General features: G+C 44.6%; 1 protein-coding gene across 4 annotated transcripts in view; it reads left to right on the top strand.

Moving 5' to 3' along the window:
* Window positions 1-25833, top strand: part of RBM33 (RNA binding motif protein 33) — a 113857-nt gene that overhangs the window by 46282 nt on the left and 41742 nt on the right. For all 4 annotated transcript variants that reach the window (XM_082661560.1, XM_082661559.1, XM_082661562.1 and 1 more), the window contains 2 exons: window positions 3721-4009; window positions 10512-10570. In XM_082661560.1, the coding sequence (XP_082517686.1) occupies window positions 3721-4009; window positions 10512-10570 (348 nt within the window). The remainder of the gene's footprint in view (window positions 1-3720; window positions 4010-10511; window positions 10571-25833) is intronic.

The following is a 25833-nucleotide window of genomic DNA, read 5'->3' as shown; positions in this document are numbered from 1 at the left end:
TTGTAATCTATAGTATGATTTCATGTATGGTCACACACATTCAGTCCTCTAGTATTCAGGTAGTGCAAACTAATTCTCTGCACATTACTGATAAAGAGAGAGGCGATAAGGAGACCTGGTGTCCTCCCATGGCCGAACCACAGGGGAGCCTTGCTTTTACCTTCTGCTTGTGGAGACGTGCTGCTCCTACGAGCACCATTCTGAAAATACTGGACGTCTTACATCTAGAATCTGGCAGTAATGGCGTATTTTATAAAATATTTTTTCTTATACACTGCTTACCGTAGGTTTTTCCTTAAATGTAGCAGTTTCTCTTACAAGTAACTATCATATCCTATCCATAAAAATGGAGATTGTCATATCCATAAAAAGTTTTCATAATTTAGGAAGAAATCAAGTACTTGTAATTTCAGCTTCATTTGAATTTCCTCTATTTCAAAGATGAGACATCTCAGGAATAAAGACAGGAATTGTAGTGATTTGTTGTTGTTGTTCCTTCAGTTAGCTGCAGGATCTTACAGCTTTTTCCTTCAGAAGTCAGTCTTCAAGGACAGATTCATTTAATATAAATATGTGTCCACACTGTCTACCCTCCTACATTATTACCTGAGTTTAGGGGGAAAACCACACTTTGCCTCCGTGTACAAATGTTATGTTTTAGGAGGCATTCATTTGTGAAATAACAAAGTAGAAAAGATGACTTACTGTTTTTTTGTTTTGTTTTATTATTATTACTTTTAATTAATTTTTATTGGAGTATGGTTGCTTTACAGTGTTGTGTTAGCCTCCACTGCACAACAGAATGACTCAGCCGTACGCATACAGATCTCCCCTCCCTTTTGGACGTCCCTCCCATTTAGGTTACCACAGTGCATCAGGTAGAGTTTCCTGTGCTGTACGGTGCGTTCCCGTCAGTTGTCTATTTTATACATAGTATCAATAATGTAAATGTGTCAGTCCCAGTCTCCCAGTCCCTCCCACCCCACTCCTTTCCCCGTTGGTATCCATACATTTGTCCTCTAAGGATGACTTAACTGTTTTAGCATGAGAATTCTAATTTTGATCTACAGGGAAGAGAGGTAGGTGGGTTGATTACAGCATAAAGAGGTTGATGATATTAATAACTGCTGTCTGCTCATACAACTGTTCTTAAGCTTCTCTGATAGCGAGAAGACTGGCCCTTCAGTTTTTTCTTTTTCTTCTCCATCCCATCTCCTTGCCCCCAACCTCCACTTGCCGTGTACTAAACAGCCAACTCCGTTATTTTGGCCTCCTGGAGGGGAACCAGCCACACAGGAGACCAGTTTTTGCATAATTGTGTCTCCATGATCCTGGAAAAGTAACAGAACTCCCTGTTTTCTTATCTACATAGAGGAAGTATGCGCCCATATGTGCCTCCTTCAGAGAGGCTCAACTGCGAGATCTGTGAGTGCTTTAAAAACGTTGCCCAAGTGTCAGTTGACCTGAGTCCCTCCCGACAGTGATGCCATATCTGTGGAATTCTGTAGATGCTATAGGGCTCCCAGTGAGCTGGGACTGAACCCACTCCTGGAGCTTTGGCATGTATGCTCTATGCTCATCTTCGCTAGTCAGTGGTGCTTTAAAGCTGCAGTTTACTGAAACGGCCACAACTGTCTGAAATGGCCTTAACCTCGCTCACACTTGGGTCCCCCCTTGATCCTGGCCACTCCCCACCCCAGAGCTGTCTCTTTGACTCTTCGCCCTCAGAGTTCTGGAAAGAATAACCTTTGCTCACCGTCTTTGCTTGTGTCCATTTTCTCGGTCCGTCCCTTGCTGCCTGGACTTCGTGCCTTTCCCTCTCCCGGATGTGCTTCCAGAATCGCCACCTGACGTTTGCAGTCCGTCCTGTTGGACTGCACTCTGGGACCTTGGGCATCACCCACGAGCTCCTCTTTCTTGAGCCTTTCTTATTTTGAGTGTCTGAGCTTGGGGTTTACTCTCTTCTCTTCCAGCAGGGCCCCTTCTGTCTCTCCTGTTCCTCTGGCTGCGTTGTTCTCAGGCCTCTTTTTAGTCAGAGCTCTCAGTCAGCAGCATTGACCTTCCTGCCATCTGCTGTCTCCACACGAGTCTGGGTCTGTAGCCCTAGCCTCTTGCCAGCTCAGTTTCTTCATTTCCTAGCTGCCCTGGGCCTCTCTGCATGGGTGTCGCCCAGGCCCTAAATTCCCCTTGTTTAAAACACACGATTTCCTTAAAAATCCTTCATGCTCTTGAGTGAATGGCCCTGCACTGTGCTCATTCCCAGTTCTGTTCAGATTTAGCTTAGCTGTCCCTCTGTCAGCGTGCTCTCCGTGTGGATTCAGTGGTGAATGAGATAGAGAAGACTCCCGCACCATGTGCAAATGTGCACATTACAGATGTCATGAGTCAGAGGAGGGAACAGACTGGTTTCTGGGAGCATATGTATGTATCCACGGATTTAAGCCGTTTCCAGAATCTTTAGAGAAGTCCTCCCTGAGGAAGGATAGGTTAGACAGGGTCATGTACACTTTGGTTTCAAAATTCTCGTTGTTCCGTTGAAATGTCTTCTTCCTGCTGCTCTTGTTCAGACCGCGGCCGTTTCTTCCATTCAGCTCCCACCGTAGCCTGTTAAATGGTCTGTCTTGTTCCATCCTCTTTCCCCTCGTCCATCTCACACACTGTTAGTCATCGTCGTCATGCATGCTGTGACAACTGAGAAGCCTCCGTAATTTGGCGTCATCCCGGGGAAAACAGCTCATTATACGAGACACTTTGGTCGGTAGTAGCCTGCTGCCTCTACTGCTGCGTGTGGCCAGTTTGGTTAGCGGCTACAAGCAGGACTTGTGGAATCAGATTCTCTGCTCTTCTGCTTACCAGCCACTTGATCTTGTAAAAGGAGAGTCCTAACAGCGGCCCACTGCATAGGGTGGTTGGGAGTGAGTCAGTTACGCCACATACTGACCTTTGAGTAGGTGTTTAAAACACAAGAGCCCGGTGCTCTGCAGCTGTTGCTGTGGGTGGTGGTTTCCTGCTCTCCAGCGAGTCTTCCATGAAACAGCCTGAGATCCGTGACCACCTTGAGGGTGTATTTTCCCACCTTCGCATCCTCCGGTCTTCAGATGTGGCTGTAGCCACACTGGTCTCCCCCTCGTGTACCCAGTAGGCATGTGTTTCTGCCTCTGCTGCTCTCTGGTGATTCTGTTCCTCTCCTGGCATGGCACATCTCCTTCCCCTCCTTCCTGGTTCGGATGCCGTCTTCTCAGGAGCTTCCCCCCACTCCTTTCAGGGAGCCCTTTGTCCTTTTCTGCAGCCTGGTTTCTAGCAGGGTTGTTTGTGCACGTTCTCGCCTGGCTCCCTAGGCTTTCTCAAAGGGGGGCAGGGCTGGCTGTGCAGGGACAGCCCAGGGCAGGTTGTGTTCCGTCCCCAGCGCAGCGCTTGGCTCGCGGTGGGCAGTTTTGATGGTGGAACTGCACTTTTTTTGCTTTTGGAATCCATGCGTGTTATTCTGGGGCTGCGGTTTTCCCTCCTGGCCCTGAGGTCGACTCGTGTTGTCCGGCAGTGGCCCTTACTGTGAGCAGGCGAGCAGCCTATTTATCCTCCTGTTTTACACAAGCTGCTCCTGTAAACTTATTTCTAAGTCGTAACTTCACAGTTCAGTCGATGTGAAATCTGTAAGGCACTGGCTTTTTTTCTTCTGAGCGTTGATCTCTGTGAATGTGTCTCTTTTCCGGTACTCTTCAGGCGCACTCTCCGAGGTTAATTCCTCCTCCACAGCCTCAGCCTCCCCCTCCGCCGCCACCGCCGCCGCCTCAGCAGCAGCCGATCAGAAGTCTGTTCCAGCAGCAGCAGCTCCAGCCTCTGCTTCCCCTGCAGCATCCCCACCATCCCTCCCCTCCTCAAGGGATGCACCTGCCGCCCCAGATTGAGGCCCCGAGGGCGATGATGACCCCTCCTCCTGTGACTCCACAGCAGCCCAAGAACATACACATAAATCCCCACTTCAAGGGGGCAGTGGTGACGCCCGTTCAAGGTACGTGTCTCCGTTGCTGTTGTAAAGTTCCAGGTTCCTCTGGCAGATCATTCTCACGTGCAGGTCTGTAAGGACCACGTGGATTCCCTGACTCTTCCCCCACCACTCAGATGCGTGCTGCCTGGCCAGGCCACGCTCGTCTGCTGCAACACGTGCGTCTCTTGTTGTATCATTCAGTGGCGGGTACTGAGAAGGCACAGTAAATGTAAAGGGCATCAGAGGTAATTGTGGAAGTGCCTGATTGGTGTTCTTCATAAATTCCCAGGTGGGGATGTTTGCAAAGTGAATGTTCCCTTCAGATTCCACTCGGTGTGCTTGCTTTGAGTTCCAGAGGTACAAACCCATCTTTTAGTTATTAATTCTAAGTGAATAACCTCTTCTGTTATGATTACAGATGCATGTTCCTGAAGCTGGGAAACTAGTTTTGAGCAGTTGATATGGAGCATATCTTCATGCATCTGTTCAACACAGTGTTGATTGAGATCCTGCTCTCCCTGGCATTGGAGATATATTGGTGAACAAAACAGACAGTGCTTTCTGCAGTTGTGACCTGGCTTTCTAGCAGAGACAGTGAGCAGTAAACGTCATAAAATAAGAACGCTGTGTGGCGTGTTAGAGGACAAGCATACGGTGACACACATGTGCAGGGTTGGGGGCATCGGGGTGGGCTTCAGCCTTCCATGGGGTGGTGAGGGCCGGCTTCATTAGGAAGGGAAGAGTTGAAGGTCCAGGAGCTAGTGACATGACTCTTTCGGGGGAGAATATTTCGGGCAGAGGGGTCGGCAAGTACAGGGGCTCTTACTTCTGGTGAGACTATGCCTTTTGTGTTCAAGTAACTAAAAAGAGACCATGTAACATTAAAAGAGTGTTAAAGGTGGAAAGAAGTGCGGAACCTGGGTCAGGTAAGACCTGGGAACCATCCTGAGAGCTTTGGCTTTTGTTCTGAACGATGTGGGCTGTGATTAGAGCAATTTGAGCAGAGGAATAACGTGATCTGGTGTATGTTTTAAAAGGGTTATTCTTGCTGCCGTGTTGAGAGTGGGCTTGTTAGGGTGGCAGGGGTGGAGACCAGGCATTCAGCTAGGAGGTGACCACGGGAATCCAGGTAACAAATGACATGGCTCAGGTGAGGGCGGTGGTGGTGGTTAGGGGTCAGATGCTGGATGTAATTCAAGATGGAGCCGTTGGGCCGGATGAGCACGAGAGGGGAGAAGAGGCGGAATGATGCCGAGGGGGCCTGAGCATTTGAGGGGTGGAGTTGCCTTCACCTGAGAGCCCTTGGGGGAGAGCAGGTTTTGAGGAGCAGCACAGCAAAAGTTCTGTGCTGGAGATGCCACCTAGACGTGCAGGTGGAAGTGTCACGTATGAAGTTACTAGGAAGAGTTGAGACGAGGGGTCTGGGCGCAAAGCAGAGGTGGGGGTTTGTTGGCACAGAGGTGGACCTAGAGTCTGCACCCAGTGGGAGACCCAGGCGTCATCGTGTCGGGGAGACTGAGGCCTGGAGCCTGGGGCCCTCGACGTGATAGGCGGGGGCCCGCAGGGAGTCGGAAACCCAAGGAGTGTAGAGGACGGGGGCAGCAGGGGACCCACTGCTGCCAGGTCGTTGGGGACGGGCTTCAGGCCGCGTGCTGCACGCGGCGGTAGAGGGGTCTTTGGGGTTTTGACAGAGTGGTTTTGGTGAAGTGGTGGCAGTACATGCCTCACTGAGGTGGGTTTGAGAGGGAACGGGCGCACAGAAATGGGAGATGGTTGTACTGACAGTTGTCAAAGGTGTCCTGTTGAGACAGAAGCTGGGGAGTGGAGGTGCTGGGCAGCATTGGCACCCACTCGAGCTGTGGGTCCTGACCGGAGACCCGGCCGCGTGCTTGCACGCTCTTCTCCAGCCACACTCACCTTTCTGTGTCAGGTGCAGCCTAGACAGAGCTGGACTTGCTGGAGTCCAGGTGTTGGCAAAGCAGTAGAGAAGGCGCTTTGCTCATAATGAAGGGCTGTGGCGTGTATGGTGACAAGGGGCCAGGAGATCTTTGAGGGTCCAGCAGTTGGAGGAGCTGGGGTCCCGGAGGAAGAGGAGTGGAAAGGTAGAAGGTAGTGCGGCAAGAAGGGGGACTCGTAGAGATTGCGTACGGTCGTGGATAATGCCCAGGTCTCAGGTGTGGTGGAGCTGGGACAGAGGCTGGCGGCCGGGCACCTGGTGGCAGGGTGCTGGAGCCTGAGCATCGCTGCTGAGGCCTGAGACAGGGCTGGTGTTGAAGACGGTGAGCTAGGAACTGGACTCTGAGACACAGGAAGGAAAGAGCAGTGGTGTGACCAGTACATGGGCAGCAGTGGGGGTTCCTGGGCCGTGTTGTCCGATAACATGAGATCCGAATCTGGGGTCTGAAACAGCAGTGAGGACCGAGAAGTATCCCCCACCCCCACCCCCGCTCCAGAGCCAGCGGGAAGAAGGCTGAGGGAGACAAACAGCCTCATCCTTTGGGAGAGTTAGATTTCCATTAGACCAAGAAGGGGAAGAGCTGAGGTCATCACAGCTTCTGCTGATGGTGAACTTGGAATTCGAAAGGGTCAGGAAGTTCCAGAAGTTGGAGAGAGGCCTGAGATAGGACTTGGAGTATGGGAGAAAGCCAGGGCCTGGCGTCACCATGAAACGGTGCTGTGGCCTTGGAGCAGAGGGCTGTGAGGGCAGCTGGCTGGCCGTGGGTGTCAGTGTCCGTGTGTGGCTCTAGGAGTTGCTCTTGTTTTACACACCCAGGAGGGTCAGAGTCGGGTTGGTACCTGTGGGTCCCTGAGCCTCCTGCCCTGGCCCCTTCCCTTGTCCCCATGCTGTGCTGGAGTCACTCGTTGGCCTCACCCCCTCCCAGGGCTCTTAGCTCCCAGGGGCAGGCAGTATGGCTGCTGCACTTAACCTTTGTAGTCCCTGCAGCTAGTGCACCGGTGGCCTGGGTCTCCTTCAGCAGCTGTGGGATGAAGGAACCAGCACACGCTGCGTGAAGGGGGAGGACGACTCATTGGGGAAGCCTGTTCCACAGCGGCTTCCCAAGACGTGCAACTGCAGTAAATCTAATTTGTCGAAATAATTTTACTGATGTCAGCATCTGTTACTGTGTATTTCTTTCTAAAATTGAATGGAAAACTGGCAGTTGGTAAGGTGCACAGATTTTCTTTAGCTTAATGAAAATAAACAGTGTTGGAACTACACAGTGGGAAAGCTATAAGGAAACCCCAAGCTGTCCTCTAGGCATGAAAATAGTGTGCCTTGCCAGAGTCAGTTGCCAAATGGGTACAGAATGCAGGCCTTGCATCCCAGTGCTTGTGCCTGATTCAGTAGATACAAGATCAGCTTTCTGACAAGAGTTTTTAAACTCTTAGAACCAGCTAAATGTGTTCTCCTCATGAAGCCAGGCGACTCAGTGCCCCACCCACGTTCCTTCTCTTTAACGTACCTTTGATCTTGAGAACCCTGACACAGGGAGAGAGAGAAATTGCCTTTGCAGGGTATACACTCAGAACACTGTCGAAGCAGTTGTTTATTCGATATTAAATGAACGAGCTTAATGAAATAGAAAGCCGCCGTTATTCTTGAGAGAGGCTGAATGTCTAGTGGTCTCCTGTACATGAGAGAGAGATTAACCCGTGATTCTCAGAGCCTCAGGCAATTAAAAGATATTTTAAAAAACTGTTTTTAGGGCTTCCCTGGTGGCACAGTGGTAGCGAGTCCGCCTGCCAATGCAGGGGACACGGCTTCGTGCCCCTGGTCCGGGAAGATCCCACATGCCCGGAGCGGCTGGGCCCGTGAGCCATGGCTTCTGGGCCTGCGCGTCCGGAGCCTGTGCTCCGCAATGGGAGAGGCCACAACAGTGAGAGGCCCGCATGCCGCAACAACAACAAAAAAAACAACTGTTTTTAAAAAATTTAAAAATGTATGTGCACCATTGCCTGATAGCACATATTTTCTTTTCAAGGATGAAGAGTGTTCTATCATATTATAATTAACGAGTTTTGGTGGAAATTTAACTTGTTTTCCAGATTTTCAGTATTAGAACTGTGGTAATGAATTGAAACATTAATCAATTTAGTTCATTAATTCGTGGGACAATATGGGAAATAGATATTAAATATCAAATATAAAGAGTTCAGGGTTCAACTAGAATGATCTGTTAGCATTACAGGTTTTATTTTATTTATTTATTTTAAAAATTTATTTATTTATTCATTCATTCATGGCTACGTTGGGTCTTTGCTGCTGCATGCAGGCTTTCTCTAGTTGCGGCCAGTGGGGGCTACTCTTCGTTGTGGTGTGTGGACTTCTCATTGCGGTGGCTTATCTTGTTGTGGAGCATGGGCTCTAGGCGCCTGGGCTTCAGTAGTTGTGGCACGTGGGCTCAATAGTTGTGGCATGTGGGCTCAGTAGTTGTGGCACGTGGGCTCAGCAGGCTCTAGAGCTTAGGCTCAGTAGTTGTGGTGCATGGGCTTAGTTGCTCTGTGGCATGTGGGATCTTCCAGGACCAGGGCTCGAACCCATGTTCCCTGTGTTGGCAGGCAGATTCTTATCCGCTGTACCACCAGGGAGGCCCTAGCATTACAGGTTTTAAATTCTCTCCTGTTCACAGTGAAGAAGGAGGCAGATAAGTAGAAGTGTTCTGCTTGCAAACCAGGTCGTGGGCTACGAGGCTTCTGCAAAGATGCTTTGCAAACACGTTGGCAGTCTGACCACGGCCCCCCTGGGTTTGGCTAGATTTCTGATCTGCTTCTATCACACCTGTTCTCAGATGCTCTCTTCTGTCATCTTTTGTTCTTTTTCTCTTCTTTCTCTTTCCTTGCTTTTTACAGTTGATTAAAAAAAAATTGCCAACTCATCAGAAGGCTTCTGTGTAAGAAATCTATTAATTATGATGGGATTTCTTGCTCTCATCCATCCCCCCTCCCCGCTCCCCCCGAACTTAGAGAAACTTAAAATACTTACCCTTTCATTATGTTGGAATTATTTGATAGGAATTGTTGTTTAAATCCCAAGTTTATAAATAAGTGGTACATATTCTTGGAGATCTGTGTATTTTCTATTTGGTAGTTAATTTTAAAAACACTGTCTTTGTATTGTTTACTATGTAGTTTTTTTTCTTCCTCACTTTCATTATAATCTTCTGAGGTCAGAGACACTGTATTAGTTTTTTCTTTCTCCACTTCACAGTCTAATATTTTGCTTCAGGTATATAATCCATGTACCCCAGTGCCTGTTAGCTAGCTGTATAAAATTTTATATTGTCTTGCACAGTGACCCACTGTTACTTTGAAATTTTGACTCATTAGATTAGATTGTCAAGAGGGACGGACTTCTCCCACTTTTACATTTTATCAAAGGAAGTTTCTCTCGGTCTCACTTTTTGGCTTTGGTCAGGCAATTGACACAGGCCCTTACACTGTATCACTTTCAGTTGGACCTGTGGAAGTGTGATGTTAATTAGAAGCTGAGTTACGGAATTCTTTGAGTAATCATAATAACTAAAAAAAAAATTCATCCTTAGCACTCTTATTTTTTTTTTTTTTTGTGGTACGCGGGCCTCTCACTGTTGTGGCCTCTCCCGTGGCTCTGGGCGCGCAGGCTCAGCGGCCATGGCTCACGGGCCCAGCCGCTCCGTGGCATGTGGAATCTTCCCAGACCGGGGCATGAACCCGTGTCCCCTGCATCGGCAGGCGGACTCTCAACCACTGCGCCACTAGGGAAGCCCTGGCAGGACGTTTTAATGGAAGATATAGCAGGCTACCATGTAGCAGTCACCACTCGAGTGGGCATTTTTTTTCACCCCCAAAATCAAAATCACTATAAGGCATATGTTTTAAATAGCTTAAACATATCTGATTTAGCCCCATGGTGTGAAACTAGCATCTGGCTTCTTCCCTATGATAAAATGTCTGTTTTAAAATTATTTGGCTCCTTGTTCTTCTGGTAAGTTGATGAGAGTTCAGCCTGTTTAAACACAAAACTAAGACAAGCTAGTAGTCTTGGCATAGCAGGTTTTTGTGTAGGTCATTCTTTGTCACAATATCCTGGGTGTGTGTGTTTTCCTTTCTCTGCCTGCTTCACTTCCTCCTTCCCTCCTCCTCTCTCTTTCATGATCTAGAGGATTTGGGTTTAAATTCGTATTTGATTGGAGTCAGAAAATATAACTCGGATTAGATAGCCTGGATAACCTGGGTATGGATGTCAAAAATAAAGTAGGTTTTTTATTGTAGAGGAATAATGTCTCCTTCTGTTGCAAAATATTTTAATTCTAAATAAGAATTCACTGTTGAAATTTAAGCTTCTGCTCGTGCTATTGTATACTGAAGGCAGAAGTTCTCTCCCCTTTCCCTTTATGGAATTGTGAAAATATTCAGCACTTAGCTTAAGTGTAAACTTATTATATGTATTATACACATAGTATATATTTTTCATTAAGCTTAATACATTGTACTCCTTTTCTGGTGGGTTTGGATGTGTTTGTAATGAAAGGTGTTTTTCTTGCAGTGCCCTTGCTGCCAGTCCCGAGCCAGCCGAGACCTGCTGTGGGACCCCAGAGATTCCCGGTGAGTAGCAGCTGCCCCTTCTGCTCTGATAGGGATGAGCATGCCTTTATTAGGAAATATTACTATAGCAAATATAAGTGGTTCCAGCTAAGTATAAGTTGAAGGATTTGTAAATATTGACAATAAGTTTTGCAGTGGAAAATGTTTGTTAAAAGCTTAAGGTCAGTGGATTTTTGAGAATGGAATTAATTTTGTTTAACTGTAAAATTGTTGAATCAGGATCATCAGTAGAATGGCTTTCGTCTTAAAGAATATGAATTTTGATTTTATTGTTGCCTCACGTTAAAGTGAAAAAGGGCCTTTATTGTCGTGTGTGTGGGGGAACATGTGCATTTGGGTAAGTACGGGTATGTGTGTGCAATTTTAGGGAATAATGATGAGATGTCTACTTGTTTTTAAAAAAACCCTCAGAAGTCTTCATGAGCCATTGGTTTTATATTTTAAAATGGAGGTTTTCTTTTTAAAATATCTTTAAGAGAAAACACTCCTCCCCACACTTTCCTGTAGTTCCCATAACTTTATCCATTCTTGTAACATGTTTTAAGTAGAAGAAAAATGTCCATTAAATAGTTATATTTCGTTTTACTTGAGTTTTAGGCTTGATGTGTAGTTAGTTCATGGTTTTGTGAAATCAGTGAGAACGTGTTCTCTCTAAGAACAATTTTGAGGAAAAAAGGACCAGACCATAACTTTTTAATGTAGTTTGTATGTAAAACAGGTGTAGTTTTGTTGAGGCTAAACAATCTGATATCCAGGAAAGGCCTAAATGACCTATTTGACTCTAGCTTTGATGCTACAGTAGATACCATAGTTATGTGGGGCATTTAGCAAAAAGGTTTTAATGAAGGATATGTAGATGTGTAATCAGATGATTACTCAAAAAATCAGTATTGGATTTAAGTTTCAGAGTGTTTTTAAGAAAATCCCTTGATTTGTGATTATTATTTATGAATTATGATTTCTGAAACTGCTTCTTACTGGTTTCATACCCTGTATTAGCTAATTTTTAAAAATTACTTATCAAGTTCTAAAAACTAGTTATTTTTAAAAATTAGGTGATGTTTATTGAGTACAATTCTGTATTTGAAGCACTTGTCTAAATAGCTAAGATTTATTAATTGTATTACTCAAGGATAAGCGTGTATGATTTTAGTAATTAGATATATTTCTTTTGGTGAAGTAGTTTAACTGCTAGTTATTGTAAAGCACTGACATTTAAAAAACTGTACTTTTTGCTATTTTCAGGGTTGTGAGCTTCTGCGTTAGAATCCTCATTGGACTTGTGTTTGTGTTTTATTTGCAATATAGCGATAAAACTTGATGTGAAAAAGCAATTGTAGCTTAAATCATAAGGCAATGTTGTATGTAAATATAAAATTAGAATAATCATTTGCAGTTTTTATCTACTTAAAATTTTTGATTGTGCAGATATAATTGTATCTGATACTGGAAGAAGCAAACCTCATAATACTTGAGGATTTTACAAGAGGATAATAAAACAGAATTTCTTTGTGAGAAATTGAACTTATTTTTAAGTTATATTGTACTCTGAGGGTAGTAAATATTATTGAACTGCTCTTGGAAGTTTCTGCAAGGCGTAATGTTTTGTTACTGTTTTTAAGGTGGGATGTGTGTGGGGGTGATGGGAAGGAGTTGGCCTAGAAATTAGTCATGTGTGTGATATAATTTCAGAAATATTTACTGCTGTTTATTATGTATCTTTTATTTATTTACTTATTTATTTATGGCTGCGTTGGGTCTTCGTTGCTGTGCACAGGCTTTCTCTAGTTGCGGCGAGCGGGGGCTACTCTTGGTTGCGGTGCGCGGGCTTCTCATTGCGGTGGCTTCTCTTGCTGCGGAGCGTGGGCTCTAGGCACACGGGCTCAGTAGTTGTGGCTCGCGGGCTCTAGAGTGCAGGCTCAGTAGTTGCGGCGTGCGGGCTTAGTTGCTTCGCGGCATGTGGGATCTTCCCGGACCGGGGCTCAAACCTGTGTCCCCTGCATTGGCAGGCGGATTCTTAACCACTGCGCCAATATGTATCTTTAAGCCCCAAATGCTGTTTCTTAAGCTGAAGTTACAGTAAACTTGTGATCTTGAAAATGCAGTGCTCTACTTACTTCTACAATCAGTCTCCCTTAGAGAGAACAATCGGATTTGGAATCTGTTTTTTAAAAATGACATTAGAGCTGTTACGTTTCTTAATAGTCCATCAAAATATTGTTGGGAAGGGAGAGTAACTCTAGGCCATCTCCTGTCATTTTACGTATGCCAAATTATTTTTTTTTAATATCTTTATGAGTATTAATTTTTAATTTTATGTAATTTTAAAGGTTTCTTTCCATTTACAGTTATTACAAAATATTGGCTACATTCAGCATGTTGTACAGTGCATCCCTGAGCCTGTGTTACACCCAGTCGTTTGTAATTCCCATTTCCGCACCCCTGTATACACCCCCCCGCCCCCGCCCTTAGCTGCTGGCTTGGTCTCCATATCTGTGAGTCCTGCTTCTTTTTGGTTATATTCACTAGTTTGTTGTATTTTTTAGATTCCACATATAAGTGTTATCGTACAGTATTTGTCTTTGTCTGACTTATTTCACTTAGCATAGTGCTTTCCAAGTCCACCCATGTTGCTGCAGATGGCAAAATTTCTTTTTTTTATGGCTGAGTAATATTCCATTGTACATACGTACCACATCTTCTTTACCCATTCATCTGTTGATGGACACTTAGGTTGCTTCCACGTCTTGGCAATTGTAAATACTGCTGCTGTGAACATTGGGGTGCATATATCTTTTCTGAGTAAAATTATTTTTTTCCTGGAATATTACTCAGCCATAAAAAGAAACAAAATTGAGCTATTTGTAATGAGGTGGATAGACCTAGAGTCTGTCATACAGAGTGAAGTAAGTCAGAAAGAGAAAGACAAATACCGTATGCTAACACATATATATGGAATTTAAGGAAAAAAATGTCATGAAGAACCTAGGGGTAAGACAGGAATAAAGACACAGACCTACTGGAGAATGGACTTGAGGATGTGGGGAGGGGGAAGGGTGAGCTGTGACAGGGCGAGAGAGAGGCATGGACATATATACACTAACAAATGTAAGTTAGATAGCTAGTGGGAAGCAGCCGCATGGCACCGGGATATCGGCTCGATGCTTTGTGACCGCCTGGAGGGGTGGGATAGGGAGGGTGAGAGGGAGGGAGATGCAAGAGGGAAGAGATATGGGAACATATGTATATGTGTAACTGATTCACTTTGTTATAAAGCAGAAACTAACACACCATTGTAAAGCAATTATACCCCAATAAAGATGTTAAAAAATTATTTTTTTCCTTTTCTGCTAATAGATTATACTTGGATTTTTGTCAATGTAGGTATAGTTTTGTGACCATTTAGTGAGTTTCTCCTATGCAGAATGCTCTGCACAGAGCTAGTCCTTAAACTCTAAAACGTATAAGCATAGGTCACTGAAGTCGAACAGCACTGTTGTGGCTTAACAAAGCCCCTTGGCAATTTCTTACTGATGGCAGTGTGCCCTGCAGGCTCTTTCTTGGTACTTTTCCGTAGGGGACTTCAGTCATTATTTGTTAAACTGAATTTTGCTTTGTAAAATGACTATACACACACACACGTGCATGCGAGCACTCACACACACACACGTTGGTAAAACATGTTAGGAAACCTAACTTCAGTTTCATCATAGGGTCTGTTTGAATCAGTGTACTTCCTTGGCACACAAAAAGATTTGAATTATACAGAAATGTATTGAGCAAAAGCAAAGCTGATTTTGATCTTGTCTTTCCCCAGCCTGAGCCCCCTTTATGAATTCCCGTTGCTTCTAGAGTAGGTCATGCTCTGTTGACAGCTTCATACTTGTATTGATGTAAGGACCCGATTCATGTCTGTACAGAGTCCCAGGCATCCTGTGTCTTGTGGAGATGACCTGACTCCAGGCCTTGTGCACAGAAGTCCAGATAAATAGTTGTTAAATAAGTGTATACAGGGATTTAATGTTGAGTTATCTTGCTATTTATTAGGAACCTACATAAAATTAATAGTGTAGAGAAGGGGTGTATACTTTAATTTTTTACTTTTTGTTGTTTTCAAGAATACATAAATGATTTTGCACAGTAGAATTACATTATCCACATTTAACTATACAAGAATTCAGCTCTACCCGGTTGACTAAAGAGTGAAAAAGGCAGGCAGTAGACAGAAGTACCACTAGATTTCCCAGTTTTAAAGGGATTAGGATACAGTTGGTATTAATGCTAAGATAGTCCTTCTCTTCCCCAACACTGGTAAACTTTACTTTGTTAATGGTCCAGTTTGTTTGGCAATTTTGTGAAAACTTGAGAACCAGTATGAAACCTTGAGAACTAATATGCCTAGAAATTGTAAGAACTAGTAAGAAAACTTGAGAACTAGTATGCCTAGAAATTGTACTAAGTGATAACACATCCAGTTTTTTAATTAAACAATCACAGAGGACTCTAGACAACCTAATATGAAACACAATTTTTTTACAGAATTATTCAGTTATTTTTTAAAATCACAATCTTAGACCAAAATATGGTATTCTAGGCTATGCTTAATGTAGCAATACTAATATTTTTATTTGCTGTTAATGAATTTTATTTACAGAATTGAATAAACAGTTTCTGAAACAAAAGTTTGAATGTCAAAGTAATAAATATCATAAGAAAAGGATTCCTTATTTTTGATCATTTTAGAAAATACTGCTTAAGCTTTTAAGCTCGCTGCCAGCACTTCTTTTGTCATGTTAGTCTTTGCATCCAGATGGGATTTTTTTCCCCCTTCTTCCTTTGTTTATGGAATGTAGTGAAGTGCTTTGTAATTTATGTTTCTAAAAATTAGATTCACGTATTTAATTTTAGTTACAGATATAGCCATTAGTGCTTTCTTCTCACTTAAGCTTTTATTCCCAGGACTATTTTAATTTTTCATATCAGAGTTATGAATCTTTTTTGGAATCGTAAGTATGTCTCAGTTGATAGCAAGCATATCAGAGAATGAATCTTTTTCATACTTATTTTCATATCAGAATATTAATCTGCTGAATGTAAAATGTACCTTAGAAATAGCGACTACTTGCAAGAGCAGATTGGCACAGGAAGGAAGCATGTGCCTCAGGAGATCAGGGGGCCATCGAGTGACTGTTCGTCCTTCCTCCATTTCAGCTCCTTCTCTTCTGCCCCATCCTGCCATCTAGCCGCCTACTTGCCCGCAGTCCACTCCTGAAGCATTTTTTTCATGCCACGACCTTTTAGTGTGATTTCACAGGACACTTGTGGTTTTCTCGTGTGTGTGTGTGTGTGTGTGTGTGTGTTTGTTTTTTTTAAAAATAAATTATTTCTTCATTTTTGGCTGCATTGGGTCTTCGTTGCTTTGCACGGGCTTTCTCTAGTTGCGGCAAGCGGGGGCTGCTCTCTGTTGCGGCGCGCGGGCTTCTCATTGCGGCAGCTTCTCTTGTTGTGGAGCACGGGCTTTAGGCGCACGGGCTTCAGTAGTTGTGGCACGTGGGCTTGGTAGTTGTGGCGCACGGGCTTAGCTGCTCCGTGGCATATGGGATCTTCCCAGATCAGGGATCAAACCCATGTCCCCTGCATTGGCAGGTGGATTCTTAACCACGGTGCCACCAGGGAAGCCCTCTTTTTTCTTTTGTTTTTGCAAGGGAGCGAGGATGGGGAGACTAGTTTACCTTTCTGCAAGTCAGCTTCTGTTTTTGTGTCTATCTGAATTCTGTTTTCAGTTCCATGTTCTTTGTTGACATATTAGTTTAATAGATCTCTCTTTCCACAAGGCTGTTCCTGATGTTTTTGTCATTAAAGTTTTAAGTCCTTTCCTTATCCATAAGTATGGCTATCCAGTTATGTATTTGTCCTCAAAGAGATGTTTGTTGTTTTTAAACTTTGTCCACTTGAAAAAGCAACTCTGAAGTGTTGATTAATAATATTTTTAAAGTGTTTTCAGTGTCAGGTAAGCATACATATGAATTTCAGGTAACTCACATTGTGAAGATTCTTGACCTAGGCTATTTTAAAACTATTTAGTCATTCATTTTGCCTTGGTGTTTCTGGTAAATGCTGCTATTTCAGGGTAGCCAATTAAATACTGAGTAATTTGGCTACTGAATAATTTCCTAGTGATCTTTGTTTAAATGAAAACTAAATATTATGTTTAAAAAAGACTACCATACTAAGTTTAAATTAGTCTCCTTAGTGATTACCTTATTAGGTAGACCCGATAAATGAGATTTCCATTTGTGTTTACTGTGTAGTTATAGCACCTCACAGGTAGGTCTGACTGCACTGTGTTTCCATGTAACGAGGATGCATGGTATCAGGTGGTGGTGATTGACACTTCTTGGATGTATTTTATATGGCATTTCATGCAAATCATGTTTGATGAGACTGCTGCATCAAATTACATTTCTCTCTGATTATAGCCCTTGCAGATGTGAGTCCAGACTTTGTTCCGTCTAGGAAAAAGAAGTCTTTCTTTTGAACCCTTGTTTTTACAACTTGCCTGCAATGCCTTGTAATTATTAGCACTTAAGATGGGTAAGAAATGCTGGGCATTTTCTCTTACCAGATCTCTGAGTAGTAGCAGGTGAATGTGGGAGGAGGTCCTTCCCCCTGTCAAACATTGTCAGGCTTGCAGCAAGAGAATGCGTTTTAAAATGCAGGTGACATAATACCCAACATCCTCCATTTGCTAGTGGGTTTCTGATTAATCATGATTACCATACATTATCATACCATCAGATTTAATCATATCAGTGCATTCCCATCTGCAGCAGTAACAGGAGCAGCTAAGCACTGTGGTAACAGCTATTAAATATGGTGGTTATAAAATTCAGTGCCCTGTTGACTTGCTGTCCTGTCAGCAAGTGTTGTGTGCGTTGGGTGGAGAGAGGGTGGTGGGCATCCACACCAATAACTCGAAGGCCAGGGAATACTCATTGAGATCATAAAGTCCAGCCATTAAGTCACAGTGTAAAAACTGCATTGTAAAAGTGTGATGCACTATTTTGTTTCATTTTTGGCTAAGTAAAACTGTTACATTGAATTGAATACCTTTCATAAATCCTCCCAGATACATAGTGCCATTCATTGTATAGTAGACTTGAACTTTGAGTATGACTTGCCCATCTGTAATTTAATAACTCAGCCAATGAAATGTTGACAATAACACAAAGTTTCAAAGTCTTAGAACTCCTTCCATGCCAAGAAAATCTCTGTCCTGTTTTTACTGATTTGTCCTGCAAAGCACACCAATTTTTTTTTAATGTTTATTTTTCCAGGAGTCCTTGAAGGTCCATAGTTCTGTTTAAACTTTGAAAGTAGCCCTATTTTATTTGAAAGCATCTGAAAGCACTTCTTCCAAAAGATGTGAATTTTTTTAAACTTTAAAAATTTTGTCCTTTTGATGTACACTCTGATTTTTAACAAATACATACGGTTGTGTAATCACTACAATTAAGATAGAGAACAGTTCCGTCTCCCCAGAAGACTTCCTTGTGCTGCCCCTTTGTAGGCAGCCCCTTTCCCCACCCCAGCCCCTGGCAACCAGTGATCTGCTTTCTGCTCCTCAAATTGTGGCGCATGAATGGAACCACATGGCATGCTTCATTTCGAGCCTGGCCTCGTGCTCCCAGCACAGTGTATTTGAGGCTAGACCATCCCTTTTGTCGCCCTTGCCAGTGGTTTGTCCTTTCTTATTGACCAGCATTATTCCATTGTGCACATATAGCCCAGTTTGTCTGCCCAGTCACCATTTGGACATTGGAATTTTTCTGGTCATAGTTGTCAGTGAATAGTTGGGAGGTGGGGATTGTGGGTCATACGGTAGGTATATTGAGATGAGAATTTTGAGACAGACTGTGCTTTCAGTCGATAGAGCTGATACCGCTGCTTTGCTTTCTTAGTCCTTCATTGAATGAGGAAATACCATCTTCCTAGAGCATATACTATTGACGACCAGTGGGAAATGAAGAACATTATTGAGTGATTACAATATTCCAGATTTTGCTCAAAGCTTGTGTTCAACAACCTCATGAAGGTACCATTTTCTCCACTTTACAGATAGGGAAACTTTGAGTCTTGGAAAGATGAAATCGCTCAAGTTCCCATAGCTGGGTGCAGGAGGTAGGATTTGAAGCAAGGCGACCTGAGTCTCTTAATCGTGCTGAACCTTCTCCCTTTCTCTCTGAATATTAAAATGCACCTCAGTAAACTGGGTAAAAATAATTGGATCTGGTAAGATGCATCATAACTGTAAGATTGTGGCTGTCAGGAGTGCTGAGGTGGAGAAGTTTACCACGGTAGGGCCTGACGTTGGGTGAGCTTGTTTCCGGAGGGGAGTGGCGGGGGGCGAGGTATAGGGATAAGAGGTTGTTTGATTTATGAAAAAGTGTAAACAGTCTTCAGTAGGTTCATCAGAAACAGTATTTTGTACTAAAGTAACAGTGTTATAACTTGCAGTGCCTGCTCTAGCTTCACCGCTTGAACCAGTAACCTTAACTACCCTAGCGTATTTAAGTTCATGTGGTGTCCTCCTCTCTCCCCCACCACCTCCAGTGTGAAACCTAGCGCTTGCTGCTGGGTATATGGTGCTTCAGAATGTTAAGAATGCGTCTGCAAATACACAAGTACCTTCTAGGAAAACGAATGTAGGTATTTAAACAAGGCATAACCTGAAAGAAAAAAATCTATGGAAAATACTGAAATAAGAGGATTAACGTTGTGACAACGGGCTGTAATTCTAATTACGTCGGGGGTCACTAGCGGTCTTGATTCTTTGCACTTAACCCATCATTTAATCAGAATTAACTGAGAGGCATTCTCAAGTGTCTGTTGGTTTCTTATATAGTTCTTTGCATTTTAAGTGAGATTAATAAACGAAAACATGCTGTAGCGGAGGCTGTAATTTATTGAAAGATTCATGAAGTTTCAATGACATTGTTAAGGTATTCAATTAGTCTTATTAAAATATACCAACTGACCCTTTCAGGGAAGCTGATAAGTCACATAATAGCTGTTAGAGCCTCTTTATTCTTTGCATTATACGATTAACTTTGTGCTAAGCAATTTATGCAAAGTTTTCATCTTTCTTTTTCTGTAACTGAAGTTATCAGTTCTTCCTGAATAGGATTAACATAGATAACATCACATAATTAACAAGAGATGCAAAAAAGAAAGTACAATTTGTATAAGAATTATATGGGAGAATGATAATTTCTTACCTTGGACTTTTAAAGGGATAAAGCAAAAAAAAGCAAAACAGAGCAGTTATTTGAAAGGATTATGCTAGCTTTTTCTTTCAAAAGGCAGAATTACGGTAGTCCTAAAAGTTCTGTTAAGTGAGGTATTTACAGCTCACTAACAGTCTTAAAATAGTTCTTCATTTTCTAGAGCGAGTTGGTCATTTATTATCCTTTCTACTTGTGAAATGGCAGGTGCTATTACATGAATGATCGCATCAAGAGAATTTAGGTAGTGAACGCCAGACTCAGGAACGGCCGTTTATTCAGCATTACCTGAGGACAGGCTGGCCGCAGCGGAAGCAGTGCGCGAGGGGAGAAAGAGCATTTATAGACCACAAGTCAGTGTAACTTTGGATAGTTGTTTAACTCTGTAAACCTGAGTTTCTTCATCCCTTAAAGGAAAGGTTACTGGTTCTGCCTGATTCTTGCACTGTATTTATGAAGGAAACTTGGTTTATCAGTCAGGATGTGAATGAGGCTGCAGGTAACGCAAAACTCAGTTAACAGGGAGTTAACAAACTGAGTGTCATATTCTTTGCATAAAAATAAAGTTCTTCTGGGTGGGTATAGCAGTTCTGTGTTGTTACCAGAGATCTGTTTTTTTCCCCTACCCAAGTTTCAGGCTGAAAGAGGAGGAGGGTCAGGCAGCCCCTAGTGAGCCTTCCCGGAGCCCCTGTCCAGCTGTGCCAGCTCGCCTTGTCCCAGGCTGGGGTCGGTGGTCTTCTAGCTGGGCACAGTGTTGTCCTTCCGTTACTAAGGAAGAAGTGAGAACTTATACTAGATAAGCAATGGGAAGCCTTTTCCATGTGGCTAAAACTTGTGGTCAGAACTTAAGTTGTGTAAATCGAGAAAAAGAAAGTGACATCTGTGTTCCAAACAGAACAGAAGACAATGAGGAAAAATGGTACTGTGAGCTTAGTGATACCTCCTATCTGTTAAGTGTTCATAAAGCCAATACTGACAGCAGTCAGCAAGTGGCTTCTAGGACCTTAAAGCGGAAAATTTTTCAGTTTGTTTACATATTCAAGACTCTCAAGTTCTGTTATCCATTGAGGCAAATGGAGGCAACTAGGGGCCCGCTTATCTTCCCAGATGGTTTCTCCCTAGTGTCCGGCATGGTCTGACATCGCCAGAGAAGTAGCCGTTGTCACTGTGGTTTATTTCATGTATCAGCCATTGTCTTTCTTTCGGAATAATACCGTGTATTATCTGCCCTCTTCTTTCTAATCCTCTTACGTAGGCATTTGCCCTCTTGGAAACGGGCTTCTTCCTCGTTGGATACGCTGCGTTTATCATTAAAGCTGTCTCTTTGCCAGTGTCGGCCTCCCTCATTTGTACACCTCAGGGTGGCTTTCAACTTCTTGGGGGCCTGCGGGTTAGCTGCCGTGATCTTAGCTGGCACCCGCTGCCTTCCACCTGGCTGTCCCAGGTTCCCACACCTTGCTAGTGTCACTTAGTTTCAAGGTTAAGCCCACAAAACCCCTCTTTTTCCATTCTTATTCTATTGAGCCAACTTCCAAAGCCAGAAATTTCCTTGTTTACTCAGCTTGAGTCAGCTATTTCTTTCTAAGCTGTAGATAGCATCTCTGGTCCTCCCTCCTTTATCAGTCTCTCAGGTTGATGAGATAAGAGCTGCTCATTTGTATTAGCCATTCAGGCCAGTGGAATGTCCATGGCTGTCTGACTTGACTGGATTTAGTATTTAACTGGTTTTCTTAACTCTAAAGCGCACACACACTCTCACGCACTTACATATACATATGTGATTGTAAGACACTGAGACAGATAAGGGGATGTGAAAGTAAGCCCCTGCCGTTTGCTGTTCACGGCAAGCAGTAGATAGCACGGTGGGTCCGAGTTCCCTGCTCTGGCCATAGGTGACCTGTGCTTTCTAACCTTGTGCTTTGTGCAGGTGATTTAAGTGCTCAAAAGATTTCTGTGAGCACAATAGCTCCCTCGTAGGGCTGTTGGCAGAATTGAGGGAGATAGCAGAGGCGCTCTCTGCAGAATTGGCAGCAGCAGCAGCAGTGTGGGTTGAGCCTTAGGTGGGCAGCAGCAGGGCCCGGGAGGGGCATTTGGGGTGCCCAGGACTAGGTAAGGGCGCAGGGGATGCAGGACAGGAAGGAGGCGGAGCCCCCAGGGTAAGGTGTGGTTTCAGGTGAAAGTCCCCAGCCCTGGCCTGATCCCCAGAGGGTAGGGCTTTGGGGCGTAAGTTGTCCATCCTGGGGCAGAGGGCAGAGTGCGTGGCCATGTCAGGCAGTCCTTGGCGAAGGACGGCATTTGCAGCACCTGGGGCATGTGGTGCTGGCCCAGTGAAGGAGACTCGGCGATGGCCCCAGAGCGTCCAGCGTGGGAGTATCAGCCAGAGTGGACTGACTTCACAGCGCCACCGGGATGCCTATTTCTTGCTCAGATCACCCTCTGGGCATCTTCCTCTGGCCCTCAGGGGCCTCTCTCTCCACCCTCTGGCAGGTGGGGAAAGAGGGAAGATTATTCACGGGAGGTTGTCTTTCAGTGACCGGGCCTGGAACCAGCCCACATCACTTCTGCTCACACGCCATCTGCCAGGAACTTGGTCATGAGGCCGTATTGGCTTCATTCATGTTACAGGTGCATTGTTCTTCAGTTGGATCTACAGGCAAGGTGGGGACACTGGCCTGGGCTGTGTTCCTTAACAGCAGTGCTGGAAGTATACCCTACCCACTCTCCACTTCAGTTTCATTCTTCAGGGAACAGCCCTCTTCTCTACAATTAGGGACGTGGTCATACGGTGAGGATGAGAGTCTCCAGGTTCATGTCACCTTTCCTGTCTAATTATATTACGTCATTACAGGAGAAGTTGCAGCAAATTCCCTCCTACAGTCATTAGGTTGCAGAGTCCGGCTCTGTCGGTCTTGCCTGCTGCCTGGTGCTGCTGCCCTGTCTGTGCTCCAAGTGCGCTCGGCTCGTGGCCTTGGGGCTGGTCGCTGGTGCCCTGGGCAGCACAGTCCACCCTCCTCTGCTTTCTTCCTGGGGCTTTCAGCCGCTGCCTGACCGTGTGCTTCCTGGGCAGCCGGTTGCTGGGCGTGCTGTGGCATTCTCCATTAGATGTGGGGCCTGGCTCCCCTCACCTTGGAGTACGGCAGTTCATCCATGCCTTACGTGTTATGGGCGTCTTTGTGCCCAGCTGTGTGCCGAGCGTGGAAGCGCACTGGTGAATGAAGCAGTCGTGGTCTCGGCCCTCATGGCTCTGTGGGTGAAGGGTAGAGAGAGGCGGGGGTGGACTTGAGGGAGATTTAGGAGGTAAAATTACTAGGACTTGGTAATACCTGTTCTGTGAAGGCTTTCTGGTTTGAACTCAGAATGAGAGCACAGGAAGGAGACCTGTGCTGATTTGTCTTTCACCTTACAAGGAAACACGTTAATTGTCAGAAGCTGATATATTTATTAATTGTAACTATATTATAATTATATCAATATAATATACTATATATTATATAATAGAGGGTCATTTGGAAGTAGGAATAAAGTTCTAGTTAAATATTACTGATGGAGAAAGAATTCCGGGGCTTTGTTCAGTATTGCTGACACTTGAATGCCTGTGTATATGCAGTTAGCACATGGATGATTAGTAAAAGGGAAGAAGGTTTGGGGAAGAGATGAAAATCGTAATATTAAAATTCCAGAGGGGGCAAGATTTATGATCCCCATGTATCTTCAGTTTAATACCAAAAAATGTCTTTAGAAGCTAGGAATATTCAATATAATCTCCCAGGAAATCTGAAAGTGCTTAGAGACCCAAGAAGTAATGTACCTAGTTCTCAGGCAGCTTGAAATTATCAGTCTCTCTTTGAGTTTATTCTTGTAACTCAGTGACTTTTTTTTTTTAACTTTTAAAAAAAATTAATTTATTTTTGGCTATGTTGGGTCTTTGTTGCTGTGCACGGGCTTTCTCTAGTTGTAGTGAGCGGGAGCTACTCTTCGTTGCCGTGCACGGGCTTCTTGTTGCGGTGGCTTCTCTTGTTGCGGAGCATGCGTTCTAGGCGTGCAAGCTCAGTAGTTGTGGCTCGTGGGCTCCGTAGTTGTGGCTTGCAGGCTCTAGAGCGCAGGCCCAGTAGTTGTGGCGCATGGGCTTAGTTGCTCCGCAGCATGTGGGATATTCCTGGACCAGAGCTTGAACCCGTGTCCCCTGCATTGGCAGGCGAATTCCTAACCACTGTGCCACCAGGGAAGCCCCCTACTTCCTTTTAGAAAAGGATGAAGGGGCTAAGGGGCGAATACTTTACCTGATCTCAGCCTGTGGCAAAGTAAAAATCAAAATTTATCAGACTTTCTACTTACAGTGGAGGGAAGCCAGTCTACTTTTCCACTTATATTTTGCCTTATCTGTAATGAGAAAACCTATCTTTGGGCGGACTTGAAATTAACTGTCTAATGGAAGGAGGAAAAGAAGGTTATAAAGAGCCCTGTTGCAGCAGCCACGTGACCAGTGCCGGTCAGAGCTTCATCAGCAGAGGGCGAGGCTTGTGGCACTAAAATGCACTCATGGAATTTACAAATAACTACAGATTTCAGAAGAAACCGAGTACTTTCCCAGCATGATGCGAGCCTGCTAAGAAAAGTGGTAATAAATATCGGGGCTTCACGTGTTAAATAATGAAGAAAGCTGTGTTTATTAGTCAAGACAGAAAAGTCAGGAAGCTTTTCCAGGCTTCTTCCAATTGTGAGCAGAGTCAGGGAAGTAAGACAAAGAGAGTCTGTCACTCCCTGGCTTCCATGAAGCTGAGTGAAGGAGCAGTTCTGGAGTCATTCTTATGGGGCTGAGTTCTGCCTTCTAGGTACTGGCAGTGCCGATGTCAACACTGTGCAAAACCCCATGTGTCCTGCAGTGACCCACACCGGACGGAAGTGGAAGTGGGCCGAGCTGGGGTGCAGGAGCAGTGCTGGACTGGGGCCTGTGATCACAGTGGTTCTGAACAACAGAGGTTAAGTTTTGCTTTACCCCTTATGGGAATCGGCGAAACGTTCGTAAGTTAGTAAAAAGTTCCCACAATGAGTGATGCTGCTTGCTAGCTATTCATACAACACAGTACTGAAGGGCTAAGTGGAAATAGCCCCAAAGGACTTTCCCTCTTTCTCAGAAAATGCGTTTTACTCTTCCCGTCTTCCTTTCTCCCCGTGTCTGTCCTTTTTTGTCAACTTGTTAGCATAGTGGTGACTGATACAGCTCATGAGTTTATGAGTCCTGAAGTATGCTGACTGTAGTTCAGATTGAAAGCTTGTCAACAAATTAGTAGTGTATTTCAATTGCTGTTATAAGTCAGCATACTGTTCCTATCTTTTAAGTGAAAAATCTGACCAAATGCAGTAATAGAATGAGAATTAAAATTTTTAACAAATAGACTGCTGCTAAAAATTAGCAACAAACACATGATTCATGCCAGAAAATTCTCTGTAGTTGTAGCTGAATGAAAGTGGAGGGGACAGAAAGGAAGCGAGAACGCAGAGAGCACTGTTGGCCCCGGGGGTGGGGGGCGGGGGGAGAGGGGAGGGGGACTCCTGACGGGGGGGGGGTGGGTAGGAAGCATCTTACCTGGTAGGAGGGTGAGAGAGGGCAGGTCAGGAGGCTGAGGGACTAGAAGATGCTCAGAGAAGGAAGAATGTCCTGGGCAGTGGGAGGGCTGACCAGGAGGAGGGGAAACTGTGAGGGACCTTGCTGGGCCCATTAAGAGTAAATAGAAACTCGGCTTCCCTGGTGGCGCAGTGGTTAAGAATCTGCCTGCCAACACAGGGGACACGGGTTCGAGCCCTGGTCCGGGAAGATCCCACATGCCGCGGAGCAGCTAAGCCTGTGTGCCACAACTACTGAGCCTGCGCTCTAGGGCCCGTGCGCCACAACTGCTGAAGCCTGCGAGCCTAGAGCCTCTGCTCTGCAACAGGAGAAGCCACTGCAATGAGAAGCCCGCGCAGCGCAACGAAGAGCGT

Source organism: Grampus griseus (genome assembly GCF_964374135.1).
Source record: "Grampus griseus genome assembly, chromosome: 9".
Taxonomy (NCBI): Eukaryota; Metazoa; Chordata; class Mammalia; order Artiodactyla; family Delphinidae; genus Grampus; species Grampus griseus.
Note: the sequence above shows the minus strand (reverse complement) of the source record. Positions and strands in the feature narration are given on the sequence as shown.